Consider the following 18744-nt stretch of genomic DNA (forward strand, 5'->3'; position numbering starts at 1 on the left):
CTAAATGCATTTATCTTTATAGTCTGCCACACTTATAATAACTAAATGCATTTATCTTTGTAGTCTACCACACTTATTATAACTAAATGCATTTATCTTTGTAGTCTACCACACTTATTATAACTAAATGCATTTATCTGTGTAGTCTACCACACTTATTATAACTAAATGCATTTATCTTTATAGTCTACCACACTTATTATAACTGCATTTATCTTTGTAGTCTACCACACTTATTATAACTAAATGCATTTATCTTTGTAGTCTACCACACTTATTATAACTAAATGCATTTATCTTTATAGTCTGCCACACTTATTATAACTAAATGCATTTATCTTTGTAGTCTACCACACTTAATATAACTAAATGCATTTATCTTTATAGTCTACCACACTTAATATAACTAAATGCATTTATCTTTATAGTCTGCCACACTTATTATAACTAAATGCATTTATCTTTATAGTCTGCCACACTTATAATAACTAAATGCATTTATCTTTGTAGTCTACCACACTTATTATAACTAAATGCATTTATCTTTGTAGTCTACCACACTTATTATAACTAAATGCATTTATCTTTGTAGTCTACCACACTTAATATAACTAAATGCATTTATCTTTATAGTCTACCACACTTATTATAACTAAATGCATTTATCTTTGTAGTCTACTACACTTATTATAACTAAATGCATTTATCTTTGTAGTCTACCACACTTATTATAACTAAATGCATTTATCTTTGTAGTCTACCACACTTATAATAACTAAATGCAATTATCTTTGTAGTCTACCACACTTATTATAACTAAATGCATTTAGCTTTGTAGTCTACCACACTTATTATAACTAAATGCATTATCTTTGTAGTCTACTACACTTATTATAACTAAATGCATTTATCTTTATAGTCTACCACACTTATTATAACTAAATGCATTTATCTTTGTAGTCTACCACACTTATTATAACTAAATGCATTTATCTTTGTAGTCTACCACACTTATTATAACTAAATGCATTTATCTTTGTAGTCTACCACACTTATTATAACTAAATGCATTTATCTTTGTAGTCTACCACACTTATTATAACTAAATGCATTTATCTTTGTAGTCTACCACACTTATTATAACTAAATGCATTTATCTTTGTAGTCTACCACACTTATTATAACTAAATGCATTTATCTTTGTAGTCTACCACACTTAATATAACTAAATGCATTTATCTTTGTAGTCTACCACACTTATTATAACTAAATGCATTTATCTTTATAGTCTACCACACTTATTATAACTGCATTTATCTTTGTAGTCTACCACACTTATAATAACTAAATGCATTTAGCTTTGTAGTCTACCACACTTATTATAACTAAATGCATTTATCTTTATAGTCTGCCACACTTATTATAACTAAATGCATTTATCTTTGTAGTCTACCACACTTATAATAACTAAATGCAATTATCTTTGTAGTCTACCACACTTATTATAACTAAATGCATTTAGCTTTGTAGTCTACCACACTTATTATAACTAAATGCATTTATCTTTATAGTCTGCCACACTTATTATAACTAAATGCATTTACCTTTGTAGTCTACCACACTTATTATAACTGCATTTATCTTTGTAGTCTACCACACTTATTATAACTAAATGCATTTATCTTTGTAGTCTACCACACTTATTATAACTAAATGCATTTATCTTTGTAGTCTACCACACTTATTATAACTAAATGCATTTATCTTTGTAGTCTACCACACTTATTATAACTAAATGCATTTATCTTTGTAGTCTACCACACTTATTATAACTAAATGCATTATCTTTGTAGTCTACTACACTTATTATAACTAAATGCATTTATCTTTATAGTCTACCACACTTATTATAACTGCATTTAGCTTTGTAGTCTACCACACTTATAATAACTAAATGCATTTATCTTTGTAGTCTACCACACTTAATATAACTAAATGCATTTATCTTTGTAGTCTACCACACTTATTATAACTAAATGCATTTATCTTTGTAGTCTACCACACTTATTATAACTAAATGCATTTATCTTTGTAGTCTACCACACTTAATATAACTAAATTCATTTATCTTTGTAGTCTACCACACTTATTATAACTAAATGCATTTATCTTTGTAGTCTACCACACTTATTATAACTAAATGCATTATCTTTGTAGTCTACCACACTTATTATAACTAAATGCATTTATCTTTGTAGTCTGCCACATTTATAATAACTAAATGCATTAAAAACCTCCCGTTTGGCCTCATTACATCAACAGCAAAGTTAAACCACACGTGAATATGACACAATACTCCACACGTTACGTACAGTTTGTTTACCTTGTGTAATCGTCCACACACGGCCGACGTCTCTCTCGTCCAATCACCGACCCGCACACAACCTCTGGCCCGCCCATCCGTCGATCCCATTGGCCGACACTTCGTACGTCGTGGCGCTATGGGGCGTGGCTTCTCCGCGGCCCATCGCGTCACGAGCAGAAGCTGGAGCAGGAACAGGAGGAAAAGAGGAGCGCGTCTTTGCTTCTTCTACATCTGCGGGTGAGTGCGGCGCAGTCCGAGCTTTGTGCATCTTTTACGGCTAACATTGTGCACGTTTTAGGGTTAGCATTGTGCATGTTTTGGAGCTAGCTTTGTGCATGTTTTGGGGCTAACATTGGTGCGTAATTGCGCGTGGAACTGCACATCTGGTGGTCTATTATTGTTCATACGGTTTTTTATTGTGCTTTTTGTTTCTTTTTACTCTTTTTTTAAGAAGTGAGCTAAAACCTACAAGTATTATTTCCCATTTGCAACTGCTTTTTTCATTCCACCCACCGGTTTTTGTTTTGACAGCCACAAACATGGTGTTGTTATGGGGAATAAAGTGTGTTAAAGTAAACTCATGTGACAACTGTAGTGTGTTAGATGAGAGTTTAAGCATGTTTCAGACAAAGAATGTGCTGAAATGTCTTACCGTTTGCCAATTCAACCTTTTTTGTTTATTTGTTTGATTGTTATCTGCCATTTTCAAGGCCATGCACCATTTCCCCTCTGACCTTACAACCTTTGCTCATGTTCATTCTATCACTATCACGTCTTTTTAAACTAGAAACCATGAGCACAGTTGATTTATCGTGTCTTATAAGTGCTGCATTACGGTTCAAAGTGCAATGTCCAGCTGTGTAATCTGTTATTTCTGGTTCTTCTCCAGAGATGAGCTCCACAGAGGCCACTAGGAGGCGCACGCAGCCCACCACCAATGGGAAATCCTCTGGGACAGCTGAGGAGGCGGGACAGTGGGGACGAGCATGGTTTGTCTTTTGTCTGTCTACACGTCACCCATTTAATATTGTGTTGTAATGTACTGCCTCGTGCTAAAATGTACCTCCTATAACCAGAGGATTGCCAGTTTGAACCCCTCTGACCAGTCTATGTTCTGTCCTTGGGCTGGATATCTGTGGAAGTAGTGGATTCACCTAGTTTGGGAAGTAGGGGTGTCAAGGTTATTATTTGGTTAATCGATTATTGTCATTATTCAGGGCACAATGTAATCGTAAGAATCAAAAATGAAGAATCGGGACAATTTTATAGCCCAAAAAATAGAGCTGAACGTAAATAACGTTTTCATCCGGCTGTTTTTGTCACATTTTATTTCATTTTGATGTGAAGCCGGTAACGAACTTGAGGATTAGTGACATGTTAGACCAGGGGAATGAAAAATAATAAAGATTTCACTGTTGTTTAGTCTCTATAAACGTTAAATCGTGATGTTTTTTCTCGCAATAATCGCAATAATCTTAAAGTTTGTAAGCGAGTCGTTTATGCTGCATTAAAAAAATGCTGCATTATCATTATTATTGCAATATTTGAATAAACTTTTGGACACAGATATTTCAATTAGATTAGAATAAATATGTCAATGTCGTAATGTATTAGTCAAACGCTTGAAAATAATCACCCTCACGTCTATAAAGCATGAAAAACGATTACAAAAACACACAATTGTATTTACCGTACTATAATAATAATACAATAATATTTTCCGGACTATAAGTTGAACCTTTTTTCATAGTTGTTGCCGGGGTGCGACTTATACTTATATTCATACTTATATACTTTTGGATACCGATATTTCAGTTAGATTAGAATAAATATGTCAATGTCGTAATGTATTAGTCAAACGCTTGAAAATAATCAACTTAACAGGGATAAAATCAAGATCAAATCAAGACAAACCTGGATTGAATCAGGAAAAGCAGGAATAAAATCTTCCTTCTTCCACTTTTTCACTACCTTTGCCATATATTTAGTTTGTTGTGACACTGATACTTGATATACTTTAGTGATATATTCTGCGGCCTGACTAAAGACAAGCAGAGCAGACATTCCATCGTCTGTAGAGGGCGCTGTACGTGATTCTCCTCTGCGTTTTTCCCAGGGAGGTGGACTGGTTCTCTTTAACGGGCGTGGTCGTCTTGCTCTGCTTCGCCCCGTTCATCGTGTTCTTCTTCGTCATGGCGTGTGACCAGTACCAGTGCTCCGTGACCGCGCCTCTGCTGGACCTGATCAGCGGAGAGGCCAGCGTGGGCTCCATCTTTGAGCGCTCGCCCTCCTTCACCTGGTCTGCAGCCAAAATATACGCCATCTGGGTCTCTTTCCAGGTAAGTTCACACAGGAATGCGCTCAAAATGGAGAATGCATTGAAAGTAAATGTTTGTTTGTTTGTTTGTTGCTTAGGTGTTCTTGTACATGTGTATTCCGGATATTCTTCATAAAATAATCCCAGGATATGTTGGTGGGGTCCAGGACGGAGCACGCACGCCTGCAGGTAATGTAATATAAATATAGATACTATGTAGGTACCGATGTATACATAGGTATTTTTTCATTTACAGTATTTTCCTGTGTATAAGTCGCACCAGGCAAAAAAATGCATAATAGAGAAGAAAAAAACATTCAAGACCAAGAACAGACATTTAATCTTGAAATGCAGTTTAAAATAATAACAGATGAGAGAACATGGTGAATAGGTATTCACGCTTACACCTTCAGCTACATGAGGCACAGACAGAACTGTGGTAAGTGTCTGGTATGTTAACGTAACATATGAACAGTTATTCAGATAACTATAGCATAAAGAACATGCTAACAAGTTTACCAAAGCATCAGTATTATCCCAAATTACCCCAAACCCCCCCCAAAAAAATAGTTTATTTTGAAAAAGTGTCACCTCACGTCTATAAAGCATGAAAAACGATTACAAAAACACACAATTGTATTTACCTTAATTTGCGGACTACAAGTCGCACCTTTTTTCATAGTTTTGGCCGGGGTGCGACTTATACTTATATTCATACTTATATACTTATACTCCGGAGTGACTTATATGTGATATTATTTGTTATTTTCACACTTGCAACTGCATTTTATACTCCAGTGCGACTTATATATGTTTTTTTTCTTCTCTATTATGCATTTTTTGGCTGGTGCGACTTATACTCCGGAAAATACGGTATTTATTCATGTATATGTTTGTAACCTGCTGTACTTTAGGCCTCATAAACCGGTATGAGATCAACGGGCTGCAGTGCTGGCTCATCACTCACGCGCTCTGGTTTGCGAACGCCCAGTACTTCCACTGGTTCTCTCCCACCATCATCGTGGACAACTGGATCCCCCTGCTGTGGTGCACCAACGTCCTGGGCTACGCCGTGTCCACCTTCGCTTTCTTCAAGGCCTACATGTTCCCCACCAACGCAGAAGACTGGTGAGCTTTAGCGCTTTAGCGTCGCTGTCGAAAGGAGAGTCGAGCGCATCGTTGTTAATCGTGACAACGTTTGCAATGTAGAAATGTGTTTGTTTAGCGCACTATGTTCTGTCCTGTAGCGGGACACTTCATCCTGCCGAGTATGAATGTGGCGTGTGAGTGATTGGTGGTCAGAGGGGCCGATGGCACAAATTGGCGGCCTCTCTTCCGTCAGTCTGCCCCAGGGCACTTTGAAGACATCGGTGGAAGAAGCACACATTTCACTGAAACGTAGTGAACACTATTATATTTCAGATTTGACTGAATATTTTGACTATTTGTGCCCAGTTTGACAATTTTTGTAAAGTTTATAATGGTACTATCTGACACGGGTAGAGGTAATCCCAAAACTGTTTCCTAGCAACCATGAAAACAAGAGCCAAAATCCAAATCACACAATAGCTATGATTTGACTAACAGTAATACCAAATTGCACCTTTTATATTGTTGAACGATCATTTGAATTGAAAACAGAAAACTGTGTTACTTAAGAGTAAACCGCCTCTTACTGTGATTTAAAACCTTTATTTTTTACTTACGAAAGTAAAACTATGATGAATATTTACCACATGTTCTGGCCTTAAAATGATCACACATCTAAATCTATTTCAATCAAATTTAACGTTGCGTAGATTTTTGATTACTATTAAATGTGGTGCTCTTGATAAAACATTTTCCTGATTTTTTGTTTTTTGTCAATCTATTTCTCGCTGTTTTTAGACATAAATACAATTATTTTATTTATTTTATTTATTTTATTTATTTTATTTATTTTATTTATTTTATTTATTTTATTTATTTTTAAACCGGGTCAACAATCGGACCATCGCATTCAAAACTATCGTCAAACCTTTCCAACCAAATGAATGCAAAGTCTTTATTCTTGTCTCTTTGTCTTTTCGCAGCAAGTTCACCGGAAACATCTTCTACAACTACATGATGGGCATCGAGTTCAACCCTCGGATCGGGAAGTGGTTCGACTTCAAGCTCTTCTTCAACGGTCGCCCGGGAATCGTGGCGTGGACTCTCATCAACCTCTCGTACGCGGCCAAGCAGCAGGAGCTGTACGGACACGTCACCAACTCCATGCTCCTGGTCAACGTTTTACAGGTGCGACACACGATACACGGCTCGCGATAAGATAAGATATTCCTTTATTGTCCCACATGGGGAAATTTCATTGGTGCAACGCAGGAAGATACAGAGGTAGATCCAGAAGAACAGATCACTTATAGGAAGTCTGAAAAACACTTTCAGTAGAAGATCTCCTATAAATAAACAAAAACTCCCATAGACAAATAAATACATAAATAAATACCATTGCATGTGATCACGACAGTAATTGCACATGAATATGTGTCACGACAGCACATAGATTGCACATGAATTTCACAGTAATTGCACATGAATTGCACATGAATCACAACAGCAATTGCACATATGACAGAATTGCACATGGTTAGGTCAGTATTGCGAGTGTTCAGTACTAACAGTTTTTGTTATAAAGTCTGACAGCAGCAGGAAGGAAAGACCTACGGAACCTTTCCTTCACACATCGAGGGTGGATCAGTCTCTCACTGAAGCTGCTCTCCAGAGCGGAGAGAGTGTCCTGCAGGGGGCGACACTCATGGTCCAGCATAGATGTGAATCTAGCCAGGACCCTCCTGTCCCCCACCTCCTGCACCGAGTCCAGAGCACAGCCCAGGACGGAGCTGGACTTCTTGATGACTCTGTCCAGCCTCTTCCTCTCCCTCTCTGTGATGCTGCTGCTCCAGCAGGCCACACCTACAGGAGCTGATGCCACCACAGAGTCGTAGAAGGTCTTCAGGAGTGGCCCTGTCACTCGAAAAGACCTGAGTCTCCTCAGGAGGTAGAGCCGACTCTGGCTCTTCCTGTACAGTGCGTCTGTGTTATGAGTCCAGTCCAGTTTGTGGTTCAGATGAACCACAAACAGGGGCAGTGGGGTGGCGTCTGCGGAAATCCACCACCATCTCCTTGGTCTTCCCCGCGTTGATGAGGAGGTGGTTCCGCTGACACCAGTCCACAAAGTCCTGTGCCAGTCCTCTGTACTCCACATCATCGTCGTCCGTGATGAGTCCGATGATGGCAGAGTCGTCAGAGAACTTCTGCAGGACACAGCTGTCCGTGTCATGTCTGAAGTCTGCAGTGTAAAGGGTGAAGAGAAAGGGCGCAAGGACAGTGCCCTGGGGCGCCCCCACACTGCAGGTCCGAGTGTCAGACACACAGTCCTGGGCTCTCACAAACTGGGGTCGGTCTGTGAGGTAGTCCAGGATCCACTCTGCCAGGTCATACTCCACACCAGCCGTCTCCAGCTTGTCCCTCAGGAGCAGCGGCTGGATGGTGTTGAAGGCGCTGGAAAGATCGAAGAACAGGATCCTCACAGAGCTGCCAGGCTTCTCCAGGTGAGAGAGAGAGCGGTGCAGCAGGGAGATGACGGCGTCCTCCACTCCGATGCCAGACCGATATGCAAACTGCAGCGGGTCCATGGCTGAGCTCACGGTGGAGCGGAGGTGGTCCAGGACCAGCCGCTCCAGTGTCTTCATCAGGTGGGACGTGAGAGCCACTGGCCTGAAGCTGTTGAGGTCTTTGGGGCGCGGTGTCTTAGGCACAGGTACCAGACAGGAGGTCTTCCAGACCTGTGGTACCACCCTCAGCTTCAGGCTCATGTTGAAGACATGCTCCATAACTCCACACAGTTCATCTGCGCAGGACTTAAGGAGCCTGGGGCTGATGCCATCAGGTCCTGCTGCCTTCCTCACTTTAATCCTCTTCAGCTCACTCCTCACCTGTGCTGCTGTGACAGTCAGTGGTTGGCAGGGGGACCGTGTGCTGGGGAGATGGGTGAGTCCAGGCGAAGTGGGGAGCTGATGGTCCGGGGCAGATAAGCGAAGAGGAACAGATGCAGGGCATTGTCCAGCTGTGGAAGAGGGAGCATGCAGCTGTGCAGGGGGAGGGGCGGGTGACCGATCAAATCTCAAGAAGTGAGCATTTAAATCATTCACCCACTGTAGATCCCCCTCTGTCTGGGCAGGGGGTATTTTGAAGCCCGAGATGGTTTTCAGCCTCCTCCACACTCCCTGAATGTTCTTTTGCTGCAGCTGCTCCTCCATCCTCCTCTTGTAGCCGGCCTCAGCCTGCCTGATACGATAACGCCACGATTTTGCGATAATCGATAAAACGCTCATGATATTCCACGATATGTCACTGTGTTTTTAACGCCTTCACCTCCGCCAGCCCGCGCACGGGTAAAAAACAGACTTTAGACTGGTAATTTCATTGTCAATACCAGCAAGTTATACATAATTTTAAAGGTTATTTTCTCAACAAAACGAATATATCATTGATTTGCATTGAATAATACGCCTCAATAAGCAATTACCAATAGTTTGTGATCAAATTCAGCTTTTCATAACGAGTTTCTTACTTGTTTTGCGGTTTATGACGGACTCAACAAGGTTCAATCCATCTGTAGCTGTACTCGTTCTGTCCATAATAATCTACAGAAAAACAATATCCACTTGTGTTTTTCCTGACGTGATCCCATTTGAAGAAAAAGTTCAGTAAACAGCGTTTTCTTCTGTGAAAAAAATCACAACTAAAGCTCGTCCGGCGCATTTCTCTTTCCATAGCAAAACAGCTGCTCTGGATGCAAAATGGCGCTGGGTATGTTTGTTTTCCTCACACTTTCAGCTACAGAACGAGACCATCCATGAGTTTTTACGTTCCCGGGTTCGTCTGGCACATCCTTTTGAAAATAATTTCCCTTTAGCGTCCCTTTTTTGCGCGCGCGCGGTGAGTCTTTCTGCTGTCCTCGCACGCTAAAACAGTGACGTAGAACAGTTTGATTGACATATTATTCTAGTCAATGAGCCAGGCTTTCGAAAAGTGGGTGGGTTTTAGGAATCAAACAGTTTCCTTTCTCTAAACGAGCGACGCAATTGTAGCGCGGTCCCAAAATAATGCCAAAAATGACTGGTGGCGCTGTATCGATGCGGCAGCCCACGATGTCCATACTGTATCACGATATATCGATATTCTGGCACACCTTTATTGTACACGCATGTCACTCTTTTCCGTTCCAGGCTGTTTACGTGTTGGATTTCTTCTGGAACGAGGCGTGGTACTTGAAGACCATCGATATCTGCCACGATCACTTCGGGTGGTACCTGGGCTGGGGCGACTGCGTGTGGTTGCCTTTTCTTTACACACTGCAGGTAAATACACACTTTATCTGGACGTTTAACCTCCAAACGCGGCTGAATTTAGTGACTAGCAGACGATACGATATACAACACATGACCATACGATACTAAAGGATGTAACACCGGTATAATGTAAATGATATCTAGATTATATCATGGATTTTTCTTCTCTTGCAGCAGAGTGGTAGGAATAGTTTTATGTCACTATTTTTAGACATAATAAGAAAATAGAACATATACCGTATTTTCCGGACTATAAGTCACCCCTTTTTTCATCGTTTTGGCCGGGGTGCGACTTATACTTATATTTGTACTTATTTACTTATCCTTACACTCCGGAGCGACTTATATATGTTTTTTTCTTCTCTATTATGCATTTCTTTGGCTGGTGCGACTTATAGTCCAGACAATACGGTATTTGTACAACAATGGGAAAGTTGCATCGCTACAACAGCAAAGTACAAGAACAGCAGCAGTAGAAATTGCCGTCAAAAATATTCAATATTATTAAAATGATCAAGTTGTACTAAAAACATCTAATATGAAAGTAAAGAATACAATCAAACAAATATAAAAGGTAAAAATATTAAAATGGGAAACACTCAACACAATAAAACAACAAAACTATTATATTATTTATGGTGTATATATAAGAATGGGTGTGTACAGTTCATGGACAAATATAAATACTCGGTAAAGAAGTCACTACTCCAACTGCTCCAAATTCCTATGTAAACTGTGATGTACTCTGTCCAAAAATAAGTCTGCAAATATGTGCTGTGATCAAAGCTAAGGGTGGTGCTATGAAATATGAGTACCGTATTTTCCGGACTATAAGTCGCACTGGAGTATAAGTCACATCAGCCAAAAAAATGCATAATAGAGAAGAAAAAAACATATATAAGTCGCACTGGAGTATGAAATGCGGTTGCAAGTGTGAAAATAACAAATAATATCACATATAAGTTGTTCCGGATATAAGTATAAGTCGCACCCTGACCAAAACTATGAAAAAAGGTGGGACTTATAGTCCGGAAAATACAGTATACGTTTTTTGGGCAGAGGTGGTAATCGACACAGAAAAGTGGATGTGAATAGTCAACCAACATATTAGCAATATATATATATATATATAAGTTAATTCAGATGGAACGCTGAGGTTCAAACGTTTCTTCAGAACGCAGAGTAACAATGTGCAAAAAGCTTGTTCATTTCTTCTTCTTTTGTCGCGATTAAAATGTTTAAACTTTTCACCAAAACCCCTGAAACGCTTGTGCCTTTCCCAGGGCCTGTACTTGGTCTACCACCCCGTCCAGCTCTCCGACGGCCACGCCCTGGCCGTCCTGCTCCTCGGCCTGGCGGGCTACTACATCTTCCGCTCCACCAACCACCAGAAGGACGTGTTCAGACGCACGGAGGGCGACTGCGCCATCTGGGGGAAGAAGCCCGCCTACATCGAGTGCTCGTACCACTCGGCGGACGGCGGCGTTCACAAGAGCAAGCTCCTCACCTCCGGCTTCTGGGGCGTGGCCCGGCACTTCAACTACACGGGGGACCTGATGGGGTCGCTGGCCTACTGCGCCGCCTGCGGATTCGACCACGCCCTCCCGTACTTCTACATCGTGTACATGACCATCCTGCTCGTCCACCGCTGCGTGAGGGACGAGGACCGCTGCGGGCGCAAATACGGCAAAGACTGGAGGCGGTACACGGAAGCTGTGCCTTACCGACTCGTCCCGGGCGTGTTTTAGGACGTTTGGCAAATGAGAAAATGGAATTGGAGAAGCGATTATCAGCTCGTCACAGTCACTACTGCCTTTTTACACCAGCGTATGTATGTATATGTACTTATATTACGTTAAGAAAGATGTTATCTGTCGTTTCAGGCACTTCTGACTGTTTTTTTTGCCTCCTTGAACAAAATAAATTACAAGGAAAACTACTGCTGACTGACCAAACTGTAACTGATGTAGACGTGTTATTTTGTCACAATTAGAAAAAATATATAAATAAAAATGCATAAACGGCTATACTAACAAATTTGGTATGTAAACCAATTATACTTTCCATAATAGGCTTTAATTAATATATGAATAGCCTCTTTGTATTTAGTGCTGTGTGAATTCTGTCTGTGTATCTGGTCCTAACAGTTGTATTTGTGGCAAACATTTTTCTGCCGTAACGTTTATACTGCCAATAAATATTACATTCTTGTCTCATTTGAAATACACACGCATCAACTTTACATGCAAAATAAAGCACAAAGAAGTCCTTTACATCAGTGTTCTTTACTGATTGGACTGAAGTAAAATAAATAAATAAATATTTGCATCAACTAATAAAAATGTTATATATTAACATTATTAGTCCCATAAAATACTGTATAATCAATCAACACAATTTATGTTTTTTTTTTTTTTTTTTTACGACATTTAAATTTCATTTATTTAAATGTTTGTATTTTTTTCAAATTTAAGAACACATTAAAAAAAACTGACAAGATAAACTATTTTGTTTTTTTTACTACGTATTTATTTTATTTTATTTATTTATTTTATTCATAAATTTAAGAACACATAAGAAAACAGTGAAATGACAAACTATATATATTTTTAAATCAATTCAATCAAACTCAAAGGCGCAATGGACGATTTTTCGGCGATTTGAGAACGCAGGCGGAAGTGCTTATGCCACTCCCCCGTGTACATGCGGTAGGTGCGTTTTATGATTGATACGTGGCAGGACAAATGATTTATCCACGCCACGAGAAAATATGATAAAAAAATTGCTGAAAAAAATCGTCCAGTCCACCTTTAAATCAAATAAACATTGCATTTAATCATTTAGACATCTTTTCTGTAGTTCCAATTATAAACTTCATAGCGAGTAACTGCTGTGTGGCCACCAGAGGGCGCCAGATAACAGTAAACGCATTTGCTTCTCGGTATAAAGACCTCTCTTCTTCCATAATAGGCCATTTCAAGTCTGATGAAACATTTATGAGTTATAAAATCATAAAAATACAAACGTTGCATTTAAATCGGGTTGGACGTTGTGTTATGGGTCAGACAATGCTCAGACCTGCTCCTGCCTCTCACCTTTATCTCTAATGGCATAAGTTACTTCTGTAATCACTGCGGAGAACTAATCAATTCCCCTTTGTTCAGCAATAAGCCTCGGACTCAATTCATTGTTCCGTGTGCACAAATCCACTTAACATCTTTTCCTGCACTGCATTGATCCAGTAATTAGCGCCGACGGTGAAAAGGAGTTATAGTTTGCGGTTGCTATAGTCGCATTGACCAAACAGTAGATCTTTGTGTTTCTTTGTAATTACTCTAAAAGTTTAAGCATCGACAAAGTTTTACCATCACATTTCGCATTCATTTGCATTAAAAGCCAAAGAACTGGTCAAAATGGAGGAAAAAAGAAGATATATAATAGAAAAAAGGGGCTGACTAAATGAGAATAAGGGGGGAATAAATGAGCAAATTACAATAGTGTGGAGTTGGTGCCACTTCTAAGTTGGCTTGAATTCCCCAGAGGCCAAATTAGTTTTTATTATGAGCATTGAGGGGCAAAAATGCTGTGGTTTATTGTGGCGAGGGAGACGGAAAGGGGCACGTAAGAGGCAGGAAAGTGCATGATTCGTCAGCAAACTGCGGGTTCTGCCGATTATCGTAAATACAACGGAGCGCTCCAGGTCGCGGAGGGGCCGTAACGGGGCTTGAATGTGTGATACGTGACGTGATATAATAATAAATACTGACGGTTTTACTATTGCATAAGCTCAGTTGGTTCAGTTTCCTGTTTCTGGCAATGCACTGGAAAGAAATTGCCCTCTTTTTCCTGTTGTAATCCAGAAAAGTTAAAGTTTTTGGCATGTATAGATGTAATAATTGAACAAAAGCTTGTGTCGCAAATGTATTTCTCTTTATTTATTTATGTTGACGTGAGCAACGGTGGGTTTGAAACGAATACTTGCTCCCACAACTCGATATCGTCGACGTTTTACTCGCTAGCGTAGCTTAAATAGTCATTCTACATTGTTTTAGTGTTCATTTAACGTTTTGCATACGCACACGTTTGACAGTTTATCAAGTATAAAAGTATAATATTTGCTCATGGTTTAGGTGTGAATTGTTGTCACGCACTGTTTGCGTTGTAAATTGCAGGGTGATTGTTTTAAGTTGCATAATCTGTACAATGTGACGCAGGCTAATGTAGTGCTTCCCAAAATCAGCTTTTTAATTATTTTTTTTATTGTATATACAGTATATTTTAGTTTTTTGCCATTAAAACTTTAATTTATTTATCACTTTTTATGGTGAATATAAAGATAATAAATAATTATCTTTTTATTTACCCCACTTTATTTAAGCAACACAGAATGAAATACAATATTATCATATATATGCTGTACATCAGACATGTAAGAGTGAACGAAGGGGACTGAATACCGTATATTATGGACTATAAGTCGCTTTTTTCATACTTTTGCCGGGCTGTGACTTATACTTATATTTATACTTATACTCCGGAGCGACTTATATGTGATATTATTTGTTGTTTTCACACTCCGGTGCAACTTATACTCTGGAAAATACGGTAGTGGGCTCACTTCCTGGTCAGAAAGGGCCTTTCTGGTTCTCCTCGTGTCCGGGCGCTCCAGGTTTCCCCCATCAACCAAAAATATAAACATGCACTGTACGAATATCTTCCAGCTACAGTATTCCTGACCAAGAGATAATGCCTGAGCCAGCGGCATTGAAGGACGGGTCAAATGCAGAGGACAAATCTTCCTAGGGCGACAATAACCTTAATCTTAACCCAAGTTTGTGTAAATGTAATGTCGTCGATGTGTGTTGTCTACAGCTCCAATGGAACATTTAAACGAAACTACGAAAGAAAAAAGTATCTTCCTTTTTGCTTATTTTTTATTGTCCATTGAAGAATATGATTGAGGAATTATAGGACATTTCCCTCGTCACCGCTGCCATTCACCACCAAACCACTAGAGGCAGTGTTATTTAGATCTAATGTCATTTTAGGCATCGATGGCGCTAAAAAACCCTCGCTTAGCCTAAGTTCAGTTCATCACAAAACACGCTCACAATATACTGACCGTGCTGGCTTGAGTTCATTCATTTGCTTTGTTTGGTATCAATTCCCTTTTTTCTGAGGGCGTCGCTGAGTACGCGAGGTTATTTTGAGTGTCCTGGCCTCAGACGTTTGGGAAATCCTGTCAAATGCATTCTCACCGCCGTCAAGCCTTTTAGAGCAACAAAAGAGTCCTCGCATATGAGTCGAAACAAGAAAAAACGAGTAAACAAGAGCAAAACAAACTACAAAACGAATGGAAAAGAAGCTGCGCAGAATTGTTATAACATTTGAACATTTGAGCTTTTTCATAACTGTTTTGGATAACTTGTGTTTCCATGACACAAAGTACGTGCCTGGTCTGCAGCGCGTATGGAAACACGCTCTGATCCATTATCCCTGACTGGTATTTAGTGCTATTGATACTATGTCAGGTGAAGAATACGCATTAAGGATCCCGATAACCTCTTCCCCTGACCCGGTGTCGATCTCCAGATGCTCATCCCCGCTCCTCTGCCTCTTCCCGCTCCGCGCTGACCTCCGACCCCTGACCCGGGCTGTCAAAGTCGCTAATGGATGATGAGCCGGGCAGACTGACCAGCAGACTAAACAAAAGCCTCCCCGCGGTTTACCGGGGAACACCGGGCGTGATGAAGAGCTCAGGGACAGGTTTAATGCGCTGTTTGTGAGTGTGTGGGAGAGACATTCAGCATTTTTTAATTTTTGGAAGTTATTTTTGCATTCTCACACTTTGACTATTGTATAACCACCTGGTCCGGCACGATAATGAAACCAATCAAATCTCTCAAACAAATTTGACAAAAAATCTCGCTCATTTCCTTATTATTGGACATTTTATTGAAATAATAATGTTCTTTCGACAATAAGATAATGTCCATCTCTGTTTACTATCAAATCATATTTTAGTCTGTGAGAACTTTTACTGCTCAATACTCTCTTTTTGTAATGTTTCTTAATTGTTTTATTATTTGCCTTTATACCGTATTTTCCGGACTATAAGTTGCACCTTTTTTAATAGTTTTGGCCGGGTGCGACTTATACTTATATTTATTCTTATATAAGTCGCTCCGGAGTATAAGTATATGTGATATTATTTGTTATTTTCACACTTGCAACTGCATTTCATACTCCAGTGCAACTTATATATGTTTTTTTCTTCTCTATTATGCATTTTCTTGCTGGTGCGACTTATACTCCAGTGCAACTTATACTCCAGTGCGACTTATGGTCTGGAAAATACGGTATCATAAAAAAAAGAGTAAATGATGATGATTATGAGGGTATACAGTTTACATACATGTATATTAACACTAAATCTAATCACGGCGTCTATGTGGAACTCCAACACTTACAAAAAACGAACCTGGAATCCATTTTATGATTTTTACAGCTAAATGTAGCGGTTCAATCCTCGCTACCGCCATTGCTCCGCTGTCGTGTCGGACATTTCCTCCATTTATCCATCTACGCGACGTTTTTCAAGTGACGATCCTAGAAACCATGAGCAGGGAACGAGTGTCGTGTTCCGGTTAATCTTCCCCCGGACAAATGTTTTCAGCGTCTGGAAATAACTATTGACGCGCAGCTTTTCCGACGGACGGACCACGACGGCGTCTCCCCCCGAACGTCTCGTCCTTTTGTCTTCGTTCCAGACTGATCGGCCTGAAACTGGAGAGACAAACCCGCAGACTCCTCCAGCCCCGTTTAAGCTCGACTTCTTGTAAGTCACTCCGAGACTTGAATTAAAAAAAAGGATTAGGCGCCGGGAAAGAATTAGAGGGATTATAACGGATTCTCTGCCCTAGTAGCAAATCCGCAGTTGATGTGGTGAAAATGATTGGAAAGTGGAGAGCTATACTACGCCTCGCATTAACAAGGCCTGTGAGCTATCGGAGCCCTTCCCTTCATGCATCGCCGGCCACGGAAAGAGCGCCGTAAATTGGGCTATTTACATGTTAGCCGCGCAGGATTTGTACTAGCGAGCCCGGGCTGCGCTGACAGTTAAAACTTCAGAACAGCTTGAGTCCTTCGCCGAGCCAAATTGAGCTCGACGACGGGGGAGCGAGTGCGTCCGACAGATAAGCAAGCAAAAACAAGCACTGTGTCGACACAAGATATCGGTCAAAAAGACTGGAGATAGTGTAAATATCGGTTTCTAGGTGGTTGTAGTTAAGCCGACGCGCGACAGATAAAACGAAGCACCTTTAAAGTAAAGCGGCGTCACTGACGAGCCGGTGACAGGTGGGTTTGTTTCCCGTGGGAGAGTGTGGATTGTTGTGTGTTTTGTTGCCTGGGAGATAGAGGGACTTTCGGCGGAGCGCTGAATGGGTGGGCGTGTTTTTGCCAGGGGACGGCCAGTTGTCGAGGGAGAACTGGGCAAGGCTACAGGACATTCGCTGGCAGAGGGTACCAGGGAGGGGGAAGTGCCAAACTGGGCAGGTGATCAAGTACCAGGCGGCCTCCCCGAACGTCCCCGACTAGTTCATGAGTAACGCGGGCGACACCGGGAGAAACTGATAAAGAAGCACGTGTCGAATGAAGGATGAAGGTCTCTGGTGTCAGTTAAATGAGTTTTGGCTGAAGTTCCAAAGGTCGAAGTGGAGGATGTTGTCAATACGAGCCAACTTCAAAACTAATTTAGCAGCACCAGCGCTGGACCCGCTAAAAGCAACTGGCAGTTTTACCAATAGAATAAACAAATTGCTTTGGTCGAGCAGGGACTTAGACTTGAAACTTCTAAAGCTAAAGGGTAGACTTTGATTATATTAGCTGCAGATGTAAAGCATGGGATGGAATAAGGAATTTATGTGTGGGATTTCGCACTTTACTTGCTAATTATTTTGGTCCTGTTGCCTCCATGTGACCCTGTCTGAGTTGGATCGTTAGTCTTCTTGTTGTGAGTGTCATATGAGCCTCCTGCTGGTGCCAGAGTCAGGACTAAACATGGACCGACCTCCTGCTGGTGCCAGAGTCAGGACTAAACATGGACGGGCCTCCTGCTGGTGCCAGAGTCAGGACTAAACATGGACCGGCCTCCTGCTGGTGCCAGAGTCAGGACTAAACATGGACCGGCCTCCTGCTGGTGCCAGAGTCAGGACTAAACATGTTGTTTTAGCGCAGTCCGAATGTCTTGTGCATTTAAATACAGTGTGGTTTATACATTCTGGATCAGTCTCTGGAACAGGCATCATTTATGTTTTTTTGCTATTTCAATGCATCTTGTTCTGTAAAACACTTTGAATTACTTTGTGTATGAACTGGGCTATACAAACAAACTTTCCTTGCCTTATTAATTCACTCTTTTTGGCTTTTTGCCCCATTACTCGATCACAACAACCCGGAAGTTCAACGTTTAAAGAGAAAAAACAAGAGCGAGCAAAGGAAAGCTGTTCACGGCAACCAAACTGGGACGATCGTGAAAATGGGCGAATTGAGATTTTCACGCCATCGCCACAAAAACGCGTCCGCGCGGAAGCCTTCGTCAATGTGGGCGAGCGACGCGAAGCGAGCAAACGTTTTACAGTAACCCCGGGATATTGCTTATACAGTAT

The 18744-nt window shown here is 40.6% G+C and overlaps 1 protein-coding gene across 1 annotated transcript; it reads left to right on the forward strand.

Moving 5' to 3' along the window:
• The first annotated feature begins 3254 nt into the window (after nt 1–3254).
• Nucleotides 3255–11848, forward strand: dhcr7 (7-dehydrocholesterol reductase). The gene is made up of 7 exons (XM_072465331.1): nt 3255–3354; nt 4482–4704; nt 4781–4871; nt 5597–5810; nt 6755–6959; nt 9953–10084; nt 11359–11848. The coding sequence occupies exons 1-7, from the start codon at nt 3257–3259 to the stop codon at nt 11821–11823; spliced, it is 1428 nt and encodes a 475-aa protein (XP_072321432.1). The 5' UTR covers nt 3255–3256; the 3' UTR covers nt 11824–11848.
• Nucleotides 11849–18744: the final 6896 nt, after the last annotated feature.

This window comes from Eucyclogobius newberryi, unplaced genomic scaffold (genome assembly GCF_026437365.1).
Source record: "Eucyclogobius newberryi isolate DKJ021-1_F unplaced genomic scaffold, fEucNew1.0.hap1 SCAF_5, whole genome shotgun sequence".
Taxonomy (NCBI): Eukaryota; Metazoa; Chordata; class Actinopteri; order Gobiiformes; family Gobiidae; genus Eucyclogobius; species Eucyclogobius newberryi.